This window comes from Propithecus coquereli, unplaced genomic scaffold (assembly GCF_000956105.1).
Source record: "Propithecus coquereli isolate 6110/MARCELLA unplaced genomic scaffold, Pcoq_1.0 Scaffold440, whole genome shotgun sequence".
NCBI lineage: Eukaryota > Metazoa > Chordata > Mammalia > Primates > Indriidae > Propithecus > Propithecus coquereli.
In genome coordinates this window covers 988,320-1,009,098 of record NW_012150175.1, presented here as the reverse complement: position 1 = coordinate 1,009,098, position 20,779 = coordinate 988,320, and the positions used below count along the sequence as shown (strand labels likewise).

Genomic DNA, 20,779 nt, shown 5'->3' with positions numbered 1-20,779 from the left:
TCCTCCTCCTCCTCCTCTTCCTCCTCCTCCTCCTCTTCCTCCTCTCTCCCTGTCTCAGCAAGCCTCTGTGCAGATGTGGGCTGCTGCCCCTGTAACTGGTGGTTACAGAACGAGACCATCTGTTCTAAGATGTGGTTGGCATTACTTCTCGGGAGTCCTGGCCTGCAGTTCAGAGCACCCCTAGGTGAAACAGAACCAATGCTCTCTGATCATGTTCCTCCTCCCTGGGCACCCCTGTCTGAGTCACGTTCCTCATTGTGCTTGGCTGGCTGGACTGAAAACCTGAAAACCGCAACTCTGGGACCACAGGACCACAGGGAGCTTTGGAACTAGGCTCACAGGGGTTTTTGTCATCCATTTGAACCATAATTTGCATATTTCCTTATGGCCTTCCTTTGTTTTTTCTAAACAAATGATGAGGACACTTGAAGAGTAACGCTGGAGAATGTTTTTCTGAGATATTATTTGTAAGCAAATCTGATTTTAAGATGAAATGTGAATGGGTAACTAGGTGCCAGGGAATTTAGCACTGAACTAGACAGTCAAAACTTTTGTAACTTTGCAGGAAGAAATTTTAATAAATTTTGCTCTCATCTAAATGTTCACAAGAAGTAATGTAAATAGTTTTCTAAAAATATTTATTACATGTGCTGTATACGGATTCAGTTCTGAGTGATGTTGGTTTGCATTGTAGTATTGTAGAAGAATATATTTTGAGCAGTGGACTTCCTTTCATAACACAGTTCACACATGGAGAAAGAACAAAAACCAGCAGGTTGAGAGCTGTTTGGGGCGTTTGATCTGTAATGTTACATCAAATCTAAGCTTTAACTGCCCCCTCTTCTCATCTGGTTATGTTATATATTATATATATATACAGATGTATGATAAACTGGTCAGTGGTCAGTACCCAGATCTGCAGAGCAGATTTCCAGGTGTTCTTTCTGATATGTTGCCCATAAGCAATAAGATCCTAGATGATTACATTTATTCTGGGGCCCACATTGGCCCTTGTCTCAGAGGATAGGGTGGGGGTAGAACAGCTCTTGCTAAGACCTCTTGCCTTTGCTGGAGAGGTTGCTGTACTTGAATTTTTGCTTCTGTTTGTCTGCACGCTCCTTCACGTCATAGAACTCTAGCAATGGATGAGAAATCTGCCAGCACTAGACACATCAAAATTGGGCATGTAGATTGAAAAATTAGCAATTTTCCATGAATTGGTAGGGTTTCCAGAATCAACTAGACGCAATGCTCGTTTGGCTATAGAGTAAATGTAAGAACTTTTTACATTAGAAATTCAAGTGGCCAGTTAAATGCCCTTTGGCTATATTTGACCTACCTTTAAAAGCTAGCCCATTTCCTATAAGCTTCCCCTGTGTCTGGGCTTAAATGCTTAAAACCCCCTTCCTGTCTGGGGTTAAACCATTTAGGTCAGTATAAAGATGGCAGTCACTCTTCCATTCTCCCAGCGTGTCTAGTTCAACAGATTTCTAAAGCTGTTTAGCAGCCTCTCCTTGTGACCGTCCTAAACTTTGTGAAAAATAAATACCCCACACCCAGATAACCATTAATAGAAGTAATGTAGTTTTTTAGACTTTTGGAATATGTCTTCTCTTTTGTATTTATGATGGTGTTTGGAATTTTTCACTAGTGTTTTTTTAGATTGAAGTGGGTGCATTAGGATACTACTTTCCGTTGCTGAGCCTGAAAGCAAGCAAGAGGAAAGAAATTGACCTATATTGTATCATTGGGGAGGTGACTACTTCTTGTGGTGGGGGCGGGGGAGGGGTGTTGTAGATTATGTGGGGGTAAAATAGAATTCTGGCCTGAGGCTCCCCAAGTCCTTGTATTAAAAATCCCCTTACTAGCCTCACTTAATCTCAATAGAAGCCTGCTGTTTACCCTCAGGGAACAAGTAGTTTTCAAAATTGAGCTCCTCCAAGGTCATTGGCCAATGCCTGTGTGCAAGCATTGGTCATCTTTGTGAACTCATGGCATTATTTTCCCGTATACGTTAACGATACTAAGAAATTCAACCCCAACCTGTATGAAAAGCACAGCCCAGGGTCCTAACTTAGGCTAGAGTTAATGCCTTCGAGGGGCCAGGGGTCAAAGGAGGCCCTTGCAATTTAACTGAAGCTCAGGTGCCATGTTGGATTTTTATTCTTTTTTAGGCCACGACCCTTCTGAATGAGTTTAGGGCAGGGGCTGCTGATCCAGCTGTGGATTCAGGGAGCTCTGACATGAATCTCTACCGTTCCTTTAAAGGTCTTTCTGGTTCCTCCCAGTGTTGTCATTGCCGAGGTCAATCTCGTAGTTGTTCAGATGTGCTCCTTTTTGCTGTCTTGTGAGTCTTAGCTAGTGATCCAGACGCCCAAGGACAGGGGCCTCTGGGAGGCCCTAGCCCCTTCCTGGTACCAAGTGTGTGCCCCTGGCCTGCGTGCGGGTGGTCTTTCCGAAAGCAGTGAAATGAGAAATTCTGCAGATGGTAACCCGGAAGATCAGTGTGTATCTCTTGGGCCTGGATCTCCACTATGTTAGTGAGTGTAGGAATATACTGTGTCTTTAATGGATGAAAATTCAATGTATGCTGTGAATTTGTTGGTTTGAAACATTGAAAATTTTTCATTAGACAATGTTTACATACCTCACCTGAAGAACCTTTGAGAGTGTATATATGAAATTTAAAGATATATTAAGTTGCTTTAAAACAATAATGTATAGCTATAAAAGTTGGAGTTATTTTAACTTTGAATATGTACCAAGTCTCTTAAATATTGAAATCTTGTAGACTTTTTGTGCTTCTGTGTTTTACTTTCCTATTAGTCCATGTAGGAAACTGTGTTATTGTTATTGGTAAAGGGGCCCTCACTGAAATCCAGGCTTGGAAGGATTTCCTGTGTTGTTTCAGATTCTCTTGTTTGGTTATGAGTGATGGGGTGTGGAGCCAGAGGATGTGTGGGAGGGGTTTCTCTAACGTCGACATCTATTCCATGAGCTTTTTCAAGGCGCTTATTTTATTGCAGCATATTAAACTTCTTTGATATGAAAGCGTATGTGTGTGTGTGATCACTGGAGAGGGCACAGAATGCACTGGAGCCAGACATTCACCTCACAGCCTACACAGAGCTGAAGAGCTGCCAGAAGGAACCATAAAGCAACACTTCTGTCCCAACCAGGTGCTGGGGCTTAAACAAATGTTGTTGTTTTCCAACCTAAATCATAAATCACTTTGTGAGTTACGCCCAGTTTCAGGGACAAGAAAACACAATGGAGGAATCCTTGGGAGTCCCACGGTAGGGTCGGCAGGTGCCCATGTCCCATCCCGAGGCATAGGGGGCAGTGCGGTTCCAGCTCCTGGCCTCAGGCAAGCCCCAGCTCTCTGTAGCCCCTGTTGGAGTGTGGCATAAAACCTCTGACATTCACTACTGCGACCTGTTTCCTTATATTCTTTCAACTCTGCTTGAGGCGGGGCAATGTAAGGACGCAGTGGGCCAGTGATCCTGTGGGATGAGCTGTGATTTCACTAACAAGTGACACAGGCCAGCACTGCACAAAACTGTGTCCTGCAGGTGACTGTCAGACCGCCCTTCTGAATGTGAATCTAGAGGATATCGTTGTTCCCGGTGAGGAGTTTGCACCATTACGGTGGACCTCCCTCCCTCCCTCCGGTATCCATCCTGTGGGGAAACGAGTGGACGCTGCCCCGGTGTGTGCCGCGCCCATTCCCTCGGCTGGGGCTTTCCTTCGTACGTACACACACACACGTATACAAATACAGATGTATATTTGGGGTTTTGTTGGTTTGGGGGTTTTGTTTTGCCATTTCTCTTTGCTGAAGATTTCCTTTCTACAGTGAAATTTGCCACTGATTTTACTTAACTCAGAAGTTACAAACTGGTGGCCCACAGATGTTTCCTTTAGCCCAGTGTTTAAAAAATAATAATACTGTGAGCTTTGTTTACATTAAAAAAAGATGAAGGTCTGACCAAATTAGCTCATGGTAAGAATCAGCTGGCACTCGGATTAGAAAATGTGCCCTTCAGGTCACCACAGTCCCTGTGTCAGTTCCCCTGGGTCACTTTTTCTTTACAGTTGGGAAATCTGTGTACCTGCTGCCGTATCCGGCGTGGCAATCCAGTGATGGGCCCCGGGGCATATGCCCACCTGACTGACACAGGTAACGTCCTGCCACTCCAGGGACACGAGCTTATAGCCCTATTTGAACCCACTGTCTCTCTCACCCTGTTCATTACATTTCCTCCACAATCCCTAATTGTTTTGAAGGCACTGGCCACTGTCAAGGTGACCCATATGCTGATAAGGTGTGGCTCGTGCGATTGTCGCCATGGCCCAGTGCTCCAGTGGCACATCAGTCCATGGTCCTGGCATCAGAGGAGAGCCAGTCATGTCCCTTTACTAGCAGGGACCTCACCCAGCCTGTCTGCCAGGGCCTGGCCTCACCCAGACACGCAGATCTTGCATCCTACAAAACAGATTGCAATTTTCCCATCTGAAATCGTGATAGAACCACTACAGAAGTGTGTTCGCCTCCTGTCTCCACTGATTCCTAAAAACCACGTCCTAGAGTAGAAGCAGGAAAGTAGACCTTGCAGGACATCTAAGAAGCCACACTGTTTTCTGAGCTGTTGTTCTGATGCTCCGGAACCCTCAGTGCTGGGTTCAGTATGGGTGTGGCCTGTATACAAGCTTACAGAATGTCAGCGTCATGGCAGACACTTGGGGGAAGGGAGGGAGAGCAGCCTGCCCAGCTCTGCCTCACACTGACGGTCCCGGGAAGCTGTGCCCTGCCCTGCCCCAGAGCCCCCTTCCTTCTTCAGGAGGAACGGAGGAGGGGCCTCCTTTGCCACTTGGGAAGAGCAGAGAGTTCCAGGGCAGACGTCCCATGGTGCTGCCTCTTGGAGCCATCCCTTGCTTATGGCCAGAGCGTGGTGGGCCCAGAAGCCCTTGTGCCCTGGGAGGGAAAATGCTGGCTCACCTCGGCGAAGTAAAAGAGACTGAGGCAGGATCTGAGTGAATCGATGCCATGTTCACATGGAAGACAATAGACAATATCAACGTACTCTAAAACCATACTTCTAGGGAAAGGGCGGGTGTAGCTCCGTCACGAGCCTGTGCTAAACCAGTCTCTACAAGAGTCGATCCAAACGAGATTACAGAAAGCCCCGAACAAAACGTGTCACAACCACATAGCATCTGAAAATCAAACCGAGACACTGGATGTTGACTTTAACATATAAAAATACTATAACAAAATGAAATACAAATATATATTAGAATCTGTAAGTATTCCGTATAAAGAGATACTTTCGCAGTTAGGCTAACAGCAGGCAAAGAGGAGACAAAGTCCGGCCTTTTCCATTTCCCAACACCTTCACGGGCAGCCCCGCTGCTGTCGCCAGTGGCGCCGCCAACACAGCAGCTCCCTTGGGACTTGCCCTGCTGCGTCCCTTCAGTAGCGGCAGACGCAGAGCGAGCTGAGGGTCTTTACCACGGGGGGCAGGATGTGGAGAGGATTTCTCAGAGGGATGGCATCACGATAGCTGTCCTTCGGGACTTAGCCCGAATGTGAACTGGCCACATGACTGATGGCTCAGGTCCTTGGCAACTTGCCGGCTGGTGGCCGCGTTGGAGGAAAGTTGGCCCTGGGCACACGGCTCTCACCTCACCCTTCGTGGCGGGGCCCATCACCAGCCTCCACTGCGGAGCAGCGGCTGGGCGCAGAAGGGCCGGCAGGGGTGGCCTGAGCTCTCATGTGCTCCCTGGGAACACTCCCGCCACCCTCTCACCCCATCCCCCCGGCGCCAGGCAAAGGGCACAGGCATCGCCAGCTGCAGCGCCCTTTCCACCTGCCGCAGAGTGAAGAGGCCTCTTGCCAGTCAGTGCCCTTCGAGCCCAGGAATTGGCTTCTCCAGGGCAGTGGGGAACGGTGGTGGCCCCGGAAGCGCCTTTCTCAGGAGTGGTGAGTTCCAGGGCACGTTTCTTCCCAGGAAGGGACAAGCTGGCTGCCTTTGAGCTTCTCTGCCCTATGCAGCCTGGTGCAGCTGCTCTCCAGGGTCCCACGGTGGCCCAGAAACGCTGGAGTGGGCGGGGTGCTGCGCAGGGGGCCCCGGCTGCTCAGTCCCCTGGGGGGCGGGCGCGGGCACTGTGGCCTTGCTCAGAGCTACTAGAAAACACAGCCGGCCCCCCGGTGAGGAGCAGATCCCACCGAGAGGACCCTTCCCCAGGCAGGCAGGCAGGGCCCTCTCCCAGTCACAGGGATGCCAAGACTCAGTTATGGCTTGAGTCCCGGGGTGACAACATGGCAGGCTCCCGCGCGCAGGAGAGCAAGCCCTCCGATAACCAGCATCAGGGCTCCCCGCTGCCCACGGGGGCGGGGCACAGACAACCCCTCCAGCCCTGCCCGACACACGCCCAGCCCTGCCTTTGGGTTGCAGGTGGAGGGACCCAGGAAACGGACATGCGCACCTCCCTTGCCCCCGAGGGCTCTCCAGGGGCACACCCTGTGGGGAGACATCTGGGAAAGAAGAGTGTGACTTCTCCCTTCAGCCAACTCACTATTTGGGCTCAAAAGTCATCTTTCTACGTTTCCGCTCTGTATGGAAGAGAAGCCCTGTATTCAGACAGTCTTGTATTCAGTGACTCTTCGAACACCGAGCCCTTCATCGCTAGCACCGAGTGTGGGCAGCTGGAGCCTGGGCCGGCGTCTGTGGCCGGAGCCCCTGCCCGGCTCAGCTCTCTCCCAGGCATCCTGGCCGCTCCTGCGAGGCTCTGGGGTTAGTTCGGCTCTGTCCGTCGGGGCGGATCACCCACAGTACCCAGCCCGGGTTAGGCACATAAATACTTGTCAATGTGATCAGTGAAAATGGGTCCTCTAACCCCAGCCTCCCTTCCGAGAGCACAGTGGGAGAGTCTGCACCGAGCCTTTAGTCATCCACCTCCCCATTTTACAGCCCAGGAGCCTGAGGCCCGGGGGGAGAAAGTATGCCCAGAGTGACAGAGCCAGTGGCCATTTCCTGGCCCACCGTCCCTCCCACTGCTCCCTGCGGCCTGCAAAGGGCTCTGGACCCGTCGAGTAGCCTGACCCAGGCCCCCACACCCTGTCCCTCTGCCAGTGGCTCACTGACAGCTTGTGGCTTGCTGGTGGCTGGGAAGCCCAGGACCAATGCCCCTGCTGTGGCTAGTGTCTGGAGGCTGGCGATGTTTATTCTGCTGGAGCCAAGAAGCCCTTGCCCTCCTGGGGGGTCTGCCACCCAAGCAGCCCCGTGGCTGTTTCCTCCATGTAAGCCCCTCCTTCAAGCTACAGTGCCCATCCTGTAACTTTAGGATGCAGAGGCCTGGTCCTAAGAGCCGCCTCCACCCCAGCCTCATTCCCAGGCAGTTGCTGCAGTGCCGCCGGTCAGCCCAGGGGCAGGTGACAGTCCCTTCCTGGCCAGCAGGAGGAGGCCCTTCCCCTCACGGCCTGGCCTGCCGCCCACAGATGCTATGGCAGTGGCAGCCGAATGAGCCAGGCTGGCTGCCCCGGGGGGTAAGAGTACTTCCGGGTTATCCGCAGACAGGAAAGAGGCTTCACGGACTGGGGACCCAGCTCCAGGCCAGCCCGAGCCACAGGCCAGAGGGAAGGGCTGGTTTGGGAAGGGGTCGGTTCCCTTCATCCGACCCAGGTGGCAGGCATAGAGGGGTGTCACCATTCTGAACTTCTTGGCCTGACCTCACACACACATTCATTCAACAAATATTTATTAAGCGCCTATTTGTGAAAGGCACTTCCGGAGAGGGCAGCCCGCAGCTCGGGCCTCGCCCACCCTTCTGTCCCCAGCTGCGGCGCAATCTGCTTTCAAAAGGCTGCTCTGGCACCACCCACCCAACAGGGTCCAGCTGCCAGGAGCCGTCCTGGTGACAGCCTGCACCCCCAGCGCAGCTGCCGCAACCGTCTCCGCTGCTGCCGCCGGCTGCGCCCCCTTCGCCCGCCCTCACCCCCGCCCGGTCCACACCCGGCGCTACGCGCAGAGGGCACAGCCACACTTGGTGGGCTTCTCCACGTCCTCGGCAAAAGAGGTCCCGTCGCTGCACTCGAAGGTGAACTTCCTCCGCTTCAGCCGAAGGCCCTGGCAGCAGCCCTGGCCTGGGCACGAGCCCCGGCACTCCACCCACGACAGGGGGCGCGTGGTCTGGCAGATGGCATAGCCCCTCTGGACCTGGTGAAAGTCCCGGACAGGGTCCCCCCGGCACTCGGACTCTGGATGGGACAGACACCAAGAGAAAGCCTCAGGGCACAGCCACGGGCCAGCCGCTGCCCCCGGGGAGGCAGGAGGAGGAGGAGGCGGAGGAGGAGGAGGAGGGCAGCATCCTCCAGGTGGGTCCTCTGACCCTCAGAGCCCCCTGGCCCCAGCATCCTCCCGCCTCCCGCCGTCATGCACATGCACACCGGGTCCTCTGAGGCCCACGGTCCCGTCAGTGGGAAGGAGGGCCTTCCTCGCTGCCAGGGCCCTCCTGGACATCCTGGGCTGCCAGGGGAGGTGGCTCTCGTTGCTAGAGTGTGCAAGAAGAGGCTGGAGGCCTGGGAGGCAGTAACATCAAGGAAGCAATTCGTGCTGGGGAGGGTATGGCCTGGGGGACCCTTAAGGCGCCTGAGTTCCGGTTTCTCTGACTTCTCCCTGGCCAGCTCTAGCAGTCTGGATTGCAGCAGAAGCATCTTGGTCAAGCGGGCCAGGCAGGGCCTGGGAGGAGTCCCCAACCCTCGGACTTCCTGCTGAGCCCAGGTCCTAAGGTGATGGGGCCAAGGTGTGTAGGTGTAGCCAGGAGCTGTTACCCTGGGTGGTCTCTTCTGTGAGGAGAGGCCCAGCCAGAAGAGGCACACACCCGGATGAGGGAGCCAGGGCAGGCTGGGCCAGGAGAGATGGGGAGGGCGGGGCTCAGTGCCCAGAGGATGGGGGGGACGCCAAAAGCCTAACGGCAGCCGAAGGCGTGCGTGGGGGACACAGAGAGGCTGCTGAGGTTGGGAGGAGGAGTTAAGTCACTAAAGCAGGTTGTGGGGGGGGGCCGGGGAGGGCGCATCGGGAGGGGGGCCCTGACCTTGCTCACACAGCTCGCCTGAAAAGCCGGGGTCACACACACAGTGTGCCCCCTTGGTGGTGGAGGCCTGGCAGTGGCCGTGCAGGCACCGCAGGCCCCCACAGGGCTCTGCTGGTGCCCCAGCCTGGTTGCACAGGGCCCCCGAGTACCCATCCTGGCACTGGCAGCTGTAGGAGAGCGCATCGAGGGGCACGCATTTCCCGTGGACGCACCTGGAGGGGACAGAGAAAAGCACTGTGAGGACAGGCCGATCCAAGGCCACCCTCAAGGTAGCCCACACCACCCGCCTTGACTTCATGGAACTTTACTCTGTTCCCAAGGTTTAAACAAAGGGGGTAAAATGTGATTCTCTCTGTCCCTATGGACCTTTTCCTGTTAACAAAAACTGAAAACCAGATAAAAGGAACAAAATTCTGTGTTGGGCCACATGTTCCAATCTGGGGGTTTGAAGACCAGTTTGTGAGGCAAACCTGGCCGTGGGGAAGGAGACCCGCGGGGGGGGCGGGGGCTCCCTCAGCCAACCCAGGCTCACTTGTGGCCGTGGCAGGGGCCATCGGCTGGCTGGTCGCAGTGGAGGCCCCCCCAGCCGGCCTCACAGTGGCACATGGGCCCCGGGGTGGCATTGGGCTGGCAGATGCCATGTAGGCAGTAGAGCTTGCGGCAGGGTTCGCAGCCGGGCACCACGCCCGGCTTCATTTGTGTCTTGGTGAAGTCCTGCAGCTCGTTGTTGATGTACAGGTTTCGGATGCAGCCGTGGAAGCTGGTGCCGTTGAGGATCTGCCACAGGCGGAAGGCGGCCGAGTTCACGTCCACGGGCATCCCTGGGGTGCGGGTGGGGGCAGAGCCGGGTTGAGTCAGGCTTGGGCCATGCCTGGCACCCACCTCTGGGGCCTGCGGGGCAGCTCCACAGTGTTCCCTCTTGCCCTTGGCCTCTGCCCTTCTGTCTCTGCAACCCTGAGCCAGGGTCCTGTGCCAGCTTCGAGGGCCCAGATTCCATTCCCAGAAGAAATGGAAAAGCTGCTTCCTCTGTGATCAGAGCTGGGGTCTCAGGCCTGGCAGTGGCCAGCCGATGGGTGCCTGGTCCTGAAGTCTGGCTGCGCTTGCCCAGGGCTCCTTCGCTCCCTCTGGGACACCAGCCTCAACCTCTCAGAGACCCCAACCATAGCAAAGGACCAGGGCCTAGAACTCATGCATATGGTACTTTGTCACTGCTTAAGTCTCAGCAACCCTCCCCATCCCAGTGGTCAGACAGCCCTGCTGCATCCAAAGCTTGCCTCGTCCCTACCTAGAAATGTTCGCAGGGGTCACCTAGCCTGCACAGCCTGCAAGGCCAGCCAGGGAGGTGCCAGTTGATGCAGAGACTCTGTACCTGAGTCTCTTGCAGTGTCTCTGGGCCCACTGGGAATGGACCCCCAGCAATTTTTTTTTTTTTTGAGACAGAGTCTCATCCTGTTGCCTGGGCTAGAGTGCAATGGCATCATCATAGCTCACTGCAGCCTCAAATTCTTGGGCTCAAGCAATCCTCCTGCCTCAGCCTCCCAAGTAGGTGGGACTACAGGCATGTGCTACCACGTCTGGCTAATTTTATTTTTCTATTTTTTTGTAGAGACAGAATCTTGCTATGTTGCTCAAGCAATCCTCCCATCTCAGCCTTCCAAAGTACTAGGATTACAGGTGTGAGCCATGGCGCCCAGGTGACCCCGAGCAATTGAGAAGCCACTTCTGGCCCAAAGCTAAGCAGAAAGATGCCCTCGGTGGGGAAGACAGGTAGGAAAGTTCCAGGCCCTCCCCTAGGTTGGATCTTGGGCACAACCCAGGCATAGTCCTTCTTGGCTGGGAAGAAAGCAGCCTGAGCTCCAGGCGGGGGGTGGGTAACTCCCTAGTAGCTGGCCACTCACTAGGACCCCATCCCCCACCCCCTTGGCATTTTCGCACAGTTCCGTCCCTGGCACCAGCTCTCCTGGACAGCCTCAGGCCAGAGAGCAAAAGAGGTCACCATGGCCTGATGGAGAGGCCTGAGGGAGGACAGCAGCAGCATCCACCCTGGCCAGGTCCTCACCTCCCACATAGAGCGGGGCCTCGCTGTTGAGCGTGTAGTGTTTGCCGAAGTTGTCCATGGTCATGGGACTGCCACCATCGATGGAGAGGTTCACCATCTGGTCAAAGGCCACCAGCTCAACGGTGTGGAACTGCCCATCGTTGATTGTCTCGGCACTGGAAGATGGTTCCCCCACCCCAGGGAATGGGCTTCAGTTTGGACCATCCCTGCCTGGGCCCTTCCCCAGCCAAGACCAGATCTCTAAGGAAGGGACCCGTGAGCCTCAGTGGCCTGTAGCTTGATCCCTCCTATTCCCCTTCTTAGACTCCCTGGGGCAGACTTAGAAGTTTGGGGCAGGGGTCTCCAGCTTACCAGTCTGGCCCTACCCATTAAGGAGCCCCTGGGAGGTGGTGGGATGGGAGGAAGGGGGCCACTGCTCAGGCCGCAGAGCCACAGACCCAGGCTAGCGCTGAACCAAGTGGTTCAACTGCGGTTCCCACTCGGCAGGTTCCTAGGGGTCTTGATAATCACCTGCTCTCAGCCCAGGAAACCCCGTCCTGGAAGTCCCTAGCCCTCAGAGTGGAGGGTAGGCATGAGGAAGCCTTACCTGTAGATGGCAGAGCTGGGGTAGCTTCCCGGATCATAGCTGACCCGCACATGGCCCTGGTACAGCTCAACTGCAATGTGGTCGTTGTCCCCATTGTACAGCAGGATCCCGTTGTCCTCTGCCGTGGAGACCTGATGGGCAGTGGCACTTTCTCTCCCACTCCACCCCATGCAGCAGCAGCAGCACAGGTGGGTGGGAGGGGCAGACAGGGGACCCAAGATTGGAAGAGAGATGCAGCGTGCTGAACTGTGCTCCCTGCCTGGCCAGCCTCCCAGGGACAGCCCTTGGGGAGATCTTCCCAGGGAGGAAAATTAGATGGGGGCCGCTCTCTCGGGTGTTGGCAGCCGAGGCCCCAGGGGGCTGGCTGCTTAGGGTGGGACCCGCAAGGAGGACACATGTTCAGGAAGCCTCTCTGACAGCCAGAGCCATCGAACCTGGAAGGAGCCACTCAGGAGGTAGTGTCTGTCGCTGGAACCGTGCAAGCAAAAGCTGGAGTTTTGCCTCGGGAGGGAGATCCCTCTAAGATGCTGTAGGAGCCATGGTCATTTTTTCCTGCCTTGTGCCTGTCCCTCCCTTTCTTCTGGCAAGGACCTGATGCCCTGGTCTGCAGAGGTGGACACGTGACCCATGCTGACCAATGATACCACCCATCTCCTTGGACTCTGTGGTTGGTTCAGCGATGGGCATGTGACTCAAGCCAGGCCAATCAGAGATCTTCCCTGAGATGATCTCATCAGAGCTGGCAAGGAAGAGCCCTTTATATGGCTAGTGACGGCCCCTATGGGAGATCAGGAAGAACAAGGATGCCCCAGAGGCAATGGCTGGCTAGGTTGTTGGCAAGTTTGATTCTCTGAGTGATTAGGCTGGCCGCTGTCTGGCTGTGTGGGCAGTGTAGGGGGCAGGATGTTGGAGAGGTGACGGGAAGAGGGCAGAATGACACGTGTGAGAGGCTGAAGGGCTTTAAGAAAAAAGAAGAGGACAAAAGAAAGGGGACGAGAAAGATGTGGCATCTGTGACAGGGGATGGAATTTGGGGGAAAGACAAGGTGACTAAAGAAGGGTTTAAACTTTTTTATTATGTGATCTGTGATGCAATCCACTCTCCTGTCCCAAAAATATTTACCAAAATATCTATTTATTTCATCCATGTTGTTGAAGTGGGACTTGCTTTTTTCCCTCGACGTGCTGCTGCTCTGAGATGGAACTGAAGACATGAAAAGGGTAATTTAAGGGCCCCCAGGGACATGTGGTTAAAGCTATAAGCCCCACGTTAACACTGGCCTTGCTCTGGCGCAGGGAGAAGCCTGTCTGTGGCACCGGAGGCGGAGGCTGAGGAGTAGTTGAGACAAAAGATCGTGGGAGAGGGTTGTGGCAAGTTTGGTTTTCTGAATCCAGTTACCCATGAGACCACTTCCACCCTGCCCTGGTTTTTGACTCAGTAACCCTCCCAATGGTGCTTAAACTGGTTCCAGCTGAGATCCTGATACCACATCCAAAGACTTTTGACTGACTCCAGGTCCTTCCGGTTCCCCTGGGCATTGTGCAAGGCACATCTGGACACTATGGCCCAAGACCAGGGTCCCCGCTCCCTGACCCCCCTCTGTGACTACGTCCCCTGGGCACACACCTGCAGTGTGATGTTGGCCCGAGGCCAGTTCTGCAGGTCGGTGAACTGCAGATAAGTGTCCCGATCCACGAAGTTGACACTGAGCAACTTCTCACACTCGGGGCCGCCGAAGCCTGGAAGGCACTGGCACACGGGCCTGCTGCCCTGGTCCACACAGTCGGCCCCGTTCTGGCACTCAGTCCCCTCACAGGGGCTCCTGGAGGCAGGCGGGTGGGGAGGGATCTGACAGAGCTGTCCACTGAGAGGAAAGGACACAGGTCAGAGAAGGCAGAGCCAAGGGAAGAAGGAGGCATCTTCCTCTCCCACAGGCTTGGAGAGAAATTCACTAAGCATCTTGGGAAAATGGATCCTTCAAGGGACAGAAGATGATCCTAATGAACACTTTTCCCAGGAGAACTGAAAGCCAGAAGGACACCGAGAAACAAGTGTGTTCCCTCGTCCGGCAGCATTGGCATTACCTAGACGCTCATCAGAAATGGAAAACCTACTGAATCTGTTTTTTAATAAGATCCCAGGTGATTCGTGTGTACATTAAAGTTTGAGAAGCACTCACTAGTGTCAATAACTCTGCAGGGCAGATTTTACTATATCCATTTTACAGAAAAAAAACTGAGACTTAAGACACAAGCAGAAAGAGGGAAGACTCAAATTACCAAAATCAGAAAAAAAGAAGGGACATTGATAGCAAACTTTTAGGAATAAAATGAATTATAAGGAAATACCATGAACAACTGTATGCCAACAAATTAGACAACACAGATGAAATGAACAAATTCCTAGAAACATACAACTACCAAAACTGACTCAAGAAAAAATAGAACATCTGAATAAACCCATAGCAAGTAAAGAAACTCAATTAGTAATTGGAAAATTTCCCAGGCCCAGATGGTTTCACTAGTGAGTTCTACCAAATATTTAAAGAATTAATAGCAATTCTTCACAAACTCTTCCAAAAAATAAAAAAGGAGGAAATGCTTCCTAACTCATTCTGTGAGACTGGCATTACCTTGATATCAAAAGTAAAGACATCACAACAAAAGAAAACTACAGACTAATATTTTTTATGAATATGGGCACTAAAATCCTCAACAAAATACTAGCAAATCAAATTCAGCATAAAAAGGATTATATACCAGGACCAAGTGGGATTTACCCAAGAATGCAAAGTTGACTTAACACCTGAAAATCAATTAATGGTATACATCATACCAAAAAACAAAAAATTACATGATCATCTCAATAGATGCAGAAAAAGCATCTGACAAACTTCAACATCCCTTCATGGTAAAAACATTCCACAAACTAGGAATAAAAGTGAACATCATCAACCTGATTTTAAAAAACCTACAAAAACCATGACACAACATGATACTTAATGGTGAGAGACTGAATACTTTCCCCCTAAGATTAGGAACAAAACAAGGATATTTGCTCTGACAACTTCTATTCAATATTATGTTGGAGGTGGTAGGTAGCCAGGGAAGTTAGGGAAAGAAAGAGAGAAAGAGAGAAAATGAGAGAGAGAGGGAGAAAGGAAAGAAGGAAGGAAGCAAGGAAGGAAGGAAGGGAGGGAGGGAGGAGTAAAATACATCTAGATTGGAAAAGAAGATTTAAAGCTATCTCTATTTGTAGATGACATGATATTGTATAAGAAAATCCTACAGAATCCGCTAAAATGCTATTAGAACTAATTAAAAAATTCAGCAAGATTGTAGGATATAATATTGTTGCACAAAAATCAAACAAAAAATAAAATTTGGAAAACAATTCCTTTTATGATAGCATCAAATAGGATAAAATACTTAGGAATACATTTTTAGAAGAAGTACAAAATTTATACTTTGAACACTACAAAACACTGTGGAAAGAAATTAAAGAAGATCCAAATAAATTGAAAGGCATTCCATGTTCATGGATTGGAAGACTTAATATTGTTAAAATGGCAATACTCCGTAAATTGACCTAGAAATTCAGTACGATCTCTATCAAAATCCCAGTTGACTTCTTTGCAGAAATTGACAGGCTGATCCTAAAATTCATATGGAAATTCAAGGGACCCAGAATAGCCAAAACAGTCTTAAAAAAGAACAAACTGGGAGGATTCACACTTCTGAATTTCAAAACATATTACAAAAACTGCAGTAATCAAGACAGTGTGGAACTAACATAAAGATAGCCATATAGATCAATGAACTAGAACTTATAGCCCAGAAATACTCTCACATTTATGGCCAATTGATTTTTGAAAAGGATGCCAAGACAATTCAATGGGAAAAAATAGCCTTTTCAACAAATAGTGCTGGGACAACTGGATATCCATATGCAAAAGAATGAAGTTGGATCCTTACCTCACACCATGTATACAAATTAACTCAAAATGGATCAATGACCTAAATATAAGAGCTAAAACTATAAAACTCTTAGAAGACAACATAAGTGTAACTCCTCTTGACCTTGAATTAGGCAATGGTTTCTTAGATATGACACCAAAAGCACAAGGAACAAAAGAAAAAATAGATAAACTAGACCAGAAAAACTTACGCATCAAGGGACATTATCAAGAAAAGATAACCTATGGAATGGGAAAAAATATTTGCAAATCATATACCTAATAAGGGACTTATCTAGAATATATAAAGAGCTTTTACAACACAATAATAAAAAAAATGCCTCAATTTAAAAATAGGCAAAGGACTTGAATATACATTTCTCCAAAGAAGAACTAAAAATGGCCAATAAGCACATGAAAAGATGCTCATCATTATCCATCAAGGAAATGCCAATCAAAACCACAATGAGACACCACTTCACAGGCACTAGGATGACTAGAAGTGACAAGACAGATAGTAAGTGTTACTGAGGCTGTGGAGCAATCGGAAGTCTCGTACACTGCTGGTGGGAATGTGCAGTGGTGCAGCCACTGGAAGACAGTTTGGCAGTTCCCCGAACAGTTAAACACAGAGTTACCATGTGATCCAGAAAATCCACTCCTAGGCGTGTAGCCAAGAGAACTGAAAATGCATGTCCACACAAAAACTTGCACATCAATGCTCATAGCATCAGTATCCACGATAGCCAAAAAGTGGAAACAACCTAAATGCCTATCAAATGATGATGGGTAAACAAAATGTGGTGTATCCATACACTGGAATATGATTTAGCCATAAAAAGGGATGAAGTACTGATACAGGATACAACATGGATGAACCTCGAAAATGTTCTGTGAAGTAAAGAAGCCAGAAACGAAGGATAACAGATTGTTTGGCTCCATTTATATGAAATGTCCAGAACAGGCAAATCTGTAAACATAAACATTAGTAGATTAGTGGTCGCCTAGAGCTTGGATAGGGTGGGGGTTTGGGTGGCAGATAAGGAGTTCCTTTTTGGGGTAATGGAAATGTTACAAAATTGTAGTGATGGATGCATAACTCTGGGAATATACTAAAAGCCATTGAATTTTACATGTTAACTGAGTGCACTGCATGGTATGTGAATTCTTAATATATCTCAATAAAACCATTTTACTAAAAATGACATGAGCACAGCATCGGAGTGGGTGGCCACAAGGAGGGCAGTCTGTCCAACCTCCCAGGGCAGCCCAGGTGGGAAGGTAGGTAACCTGTATGGCAGGACATGTCATCAGAGGTTGGCTGGGTAGGTAAATAACAGGGCACTGCCCAGTAATCTACACCCACCTCCCACCCCCTTCAGCACACAGGCTAGGGACCCTCCTTCTAGGCTCTGAGCAGTTACGTGACTTTCCTAAGGCTGCACAGCTGGCAATGGACAGAGCCATGGTTCAACCCCAGCATCCACCTCCTAGGCTCCGACCCTTATCCCTCCCCTGGCCATGACTGGGGGCTCCTCCCGGCCCAGAAGCTGACAGCCCGGAGAAATCACTCGTGGTGCACCCAGCAGCCGCTCACCTGTAGCCCTCGGCACAGAGGCAGGAGTAGCTGTTGACTTCATCCACGCACTGGGCTCCATTCTGACAGCGGTGGTCCCGGCAGTCGTCCTGATTCTCACTGCAGTTGTCACCTGCGTAACCTGGCGCACACTCACACCTGGGGGGTGAGCAGGGGTGGTCGGGTGGTCAGCCGCACACTCAGCCCAGAGCCTGGGCTGCCAGGAGAGGCTATAAGAAATACCTATCTGTCCAGCACGCGCACACACACACACACACACACACACACGCGCGCGCATGCGCGACCAGTTCCATACAACACTTATCCTTACTACATAAAATGGTATGTTGCTCTGATATTTTCTGTTTTATTTTTTAATGTTAATTTTGACGTTAACATCAAATGGCAGCTGGGGGCCTCTTTATGCCCAATTGATCACAATCTACTAATGAGTCTGGAGCTACCGTCTGAAATATGTTAGAGTAGCTAAGCCACCACCCACTCATTCGGTTTTTCTTTCATTCATTCATTCGCTCCCTCAGTGACCGTACACTGAATACTCGCTAGGTTCCAGGTACAATGCCAGGCACAGCTGTCTGTCAGTTCCATCTTTCTGCTAGGACAGGAAGTTGAGAGAACACCCAGTATACGCCCACTGTGCGCTGCAGCCCCGGGTCCGGGCAGAGCATGGTGCGCATTCCTCCTGGCGTGAGGCACTATGCCAGCTGTCCCAGACTGGACAATGGGCAATCCTGCCTTATTCCATCCTCTGAGGTCCTCTGAGGAGGGCACATGCCACCCGATCTGCCACTGCTCCTCAGTCTGCCCCGCCAAGCCCACCTGGGAGGCCGGGCAGGAGTGCAGCACCCATCCTCACTTGTCTGGAGAACCCACAACAGCCCACCGGCCGTGGGTCTGGCCTCAATGATCCCCGGACTCTTGCTGTCTCTGTGTGGGCCTCAGGCTGCCCCAGCTAGACCGTGGGTTCCTTGGGGGACCCCACCCCTGGCGCTGGCCCTCCTCCCTGGGCTTGGGTCCCTCAGCCACAGGCCCTTAAGAAGTCCTGCCCTGACCTCCGTCGCCAGCCTGACTGGTGGAATGTGGGGTCCAGAAATGAGACTATGTTTGCAAAACTGCAGACGGGAGCAATGTTTTTAAAACCCATGACTTTCATCCAACAGTCTTCAAGTGACAAAGCACTTCCACTTGTGCCAGTACTGGCGATGATGATGATGTCAGTGATTCCTTATCCAGACCTCCTGGGGCCAGACAGGTTCGGGAATCCGAACTTTCTGGATTTTGGTAAGGCCACACATGGTGTCCTGACTTGCTGGTAGGATCTGAGGTAGCCCCATAATCAGACACGTTCACGTTTCTGCAGCAAAATCTACACATACTCACACTAACGCCTGTAAGCCACCTCAGACCCACGCGGGTCAGCTGCTGTGACCAAATACGTTCAGGTCACATCAGATTTTGCCATCAGATGGGCTTTTGGTTTTCAGAGTTTTGTGGATTTTGTAACTGGGATAAGAAATCGTGGATCTGGAATGATGGCAGCTGTTTATGGAGCGCTCACCAGACGTCGGGCATGGAGCTAAGGGCTTTCCATTTTCTCATCCAACCCTTGCACCCACCCCGGGAGGAAGCTACCCTTGTGACCAGCCTACGGATGAGGAAACAGGCCCAGGGCAGGCAAGCATCCACCCAGGGTCATGCTGCAAACCCAGGTCTGTCTGGCCACAAACCGCTGCCCGCAACCTCCCCCTGCACTGGCTCTCGGGAGCCCTGAACACCGGAGACCAAACCCTTGGCAGGAGGAGACGGGGCTGCAGAGCCCAGACTGGGATCCAGTCTGACTTGGCGGCCCGTGCCCTTCCCTGGCCCTGGAAATGGGCAGCACTGACCTCGGCCCGTCTGGGGTGGCCACACACCGGGCCTCGTGCTGACACGGGTTCAGGTCCGCAGAGCACAAGTCCACCAGCTGCTCACAGGCCCTTCCTGGGGAGAGAACAAGCGAGAGGCAGGAGGGATGCTGCTCTCCTGTGCTCTGCCGGGTGGCCAGCCCCAGAAGAAACCTACTGCAAACATCAAGGGGGGCCCAGCCCTCCCTCCCACAGGCATGGGGGCTTAGGGGGTCTCTAGCCCCTGACTGCCCCAGACGCTCGAGCCCAACACTTACCCGCATACTGCAGGGGGCACTGGCAGGTGTAGCTGCCCACACCGTCCACACAGACACCCCCATTGGCACAGGCGTGCTCCACACAGTCGTCCGTGTTCACCCCACAGGTCGGTCCTTCAAAGCCAGTGGGACAGGAGCACCTGTGGGGGAAGGGGAGGATGGAGAGGCTTCCTGGGAAACTGGTGGAAGCCTGTGGCCGCCAGTCGATTACCATTCCAGAGTTATGGTCCCTGCTCCGGGCCAGGCCTTTGCTAGGTGCTGGAGGCGGTCAGAGGTGAGGGACTGGCCCTGCCCCCAGGGGACTCACAGTCTAGTAGGGACATAAAGAGAAGATGGGCAACCAGAGGAGAGGTACTGAGTAGAGGGCGGTGTAAGAACTGAGGCCAGAGAGGGGACACAAAGGGACAGGAGACGTCTGACTCCTCCTTATAGGGGAGTAGTCAGGGAAGGCTTTCTGGAGGAGGTGATGAATTGGCTAAGGACCCTGACAGGGGAGAGCAGGGCAGGGAAGGTGGTTGGGGCAGAGTTATGTGTAAAAGCCTGGAGTGAGAGGGAGCCCCACGGCCAATCCTCTGGAAGGGGCTGGCTCATGCTTATAGTCCAGCACTTTGGAAGCAAGGACTTCAGGAACGAGGCGAGGACAGGGCTAGGGGATGAGCAGGAGCCACGACATGGAAGGCCCAGGAGATTAGTGATCTTCAATGCAGGGTGCACCTTCCCCTGGGGCACCTGAGGTTTTCCAAGGGGTGTGTGGGTCAGAGAGGGAGGTCCCAGAAAGTCATTTCCACATCTTCAAATTTCTACGCGAGCTCTTCCCTAAATTAACCTGCCCCAGAACTCTAGAAAGTCGCATCTCTCCCAGCCCAAGCCTGAGCTGGGCCATGCCTCCGGGCACCAAATGAAGGGACAATTAGGAATATTGATGTTTGGAATGTGAGTGAACAAATCCTGTCGTAAGTCAAGAGGTTTGTAGTTCATTAAACAGTGCAATTCTAGTGCGTTAAGAAGAATGGAAGGAAGGCCCCTGGGATTGTCAGCTGATGGAACATTAAAAATAATTTTGATGACAGATCACTCTGGAGTTTTTGGCATATAAACTGGGACAGGTTTCAAAGAATTGAGTGCCATGGCTATAATAAAACTCCTAATCTCATCAGTTTATTTATGTGAACACAATTTCCCAGGATTTATAACTATAAAAATAAAACAAAACAGGAACAGACAGACCGCTGAGCCCTGACTCATGTGTAATATTCTTCCAAACCAACTGGCAGCAAAAAAGAACAACAAAAAAGCTCCCCATCCTTTGCGTTAAGAGAGAAACC

The 20,779-nt window shown here is 51.8% G+C and overlaps 1 protein-coding gene across 1 annotated transcript in view; it reads right to left on the bottom strand.

The window, feature by feature from the left end:
• Positions 1–8,021: 8,021 nt before the first annotated feature.
• The window catches only part of SLIT1 (slit homolog 1 (Drosophila)), a 181,511-nt gene continuing 168,753 nt past the window's right edge, over positions 8,022–20,779 (bottom strand). Inside the window, 9 exon segments of the mRNA XM_012654519.1 lie at positions 8,022–8,260; positions 9,097–9,308; positions 9,629–9,917; positions 11,156–11,310; positions 11,742–11,872; positions 13,368–13,605; positions 17,294–17,431; positions 19,180–19,269; positions 19,451–19,594. Of these exon segments, the coding sequence (XP_012509973.1) occupies positions 8,022–8,260; positions 9,097–9,308; positions 9,629–9,917; positions 11,156–11,310; positions 11,742–11,872; positions 13,368–13,605; positions 17,294–17,431; positions 19,180–19,269; positions 19,451–19,594 (1,636 nt within the window).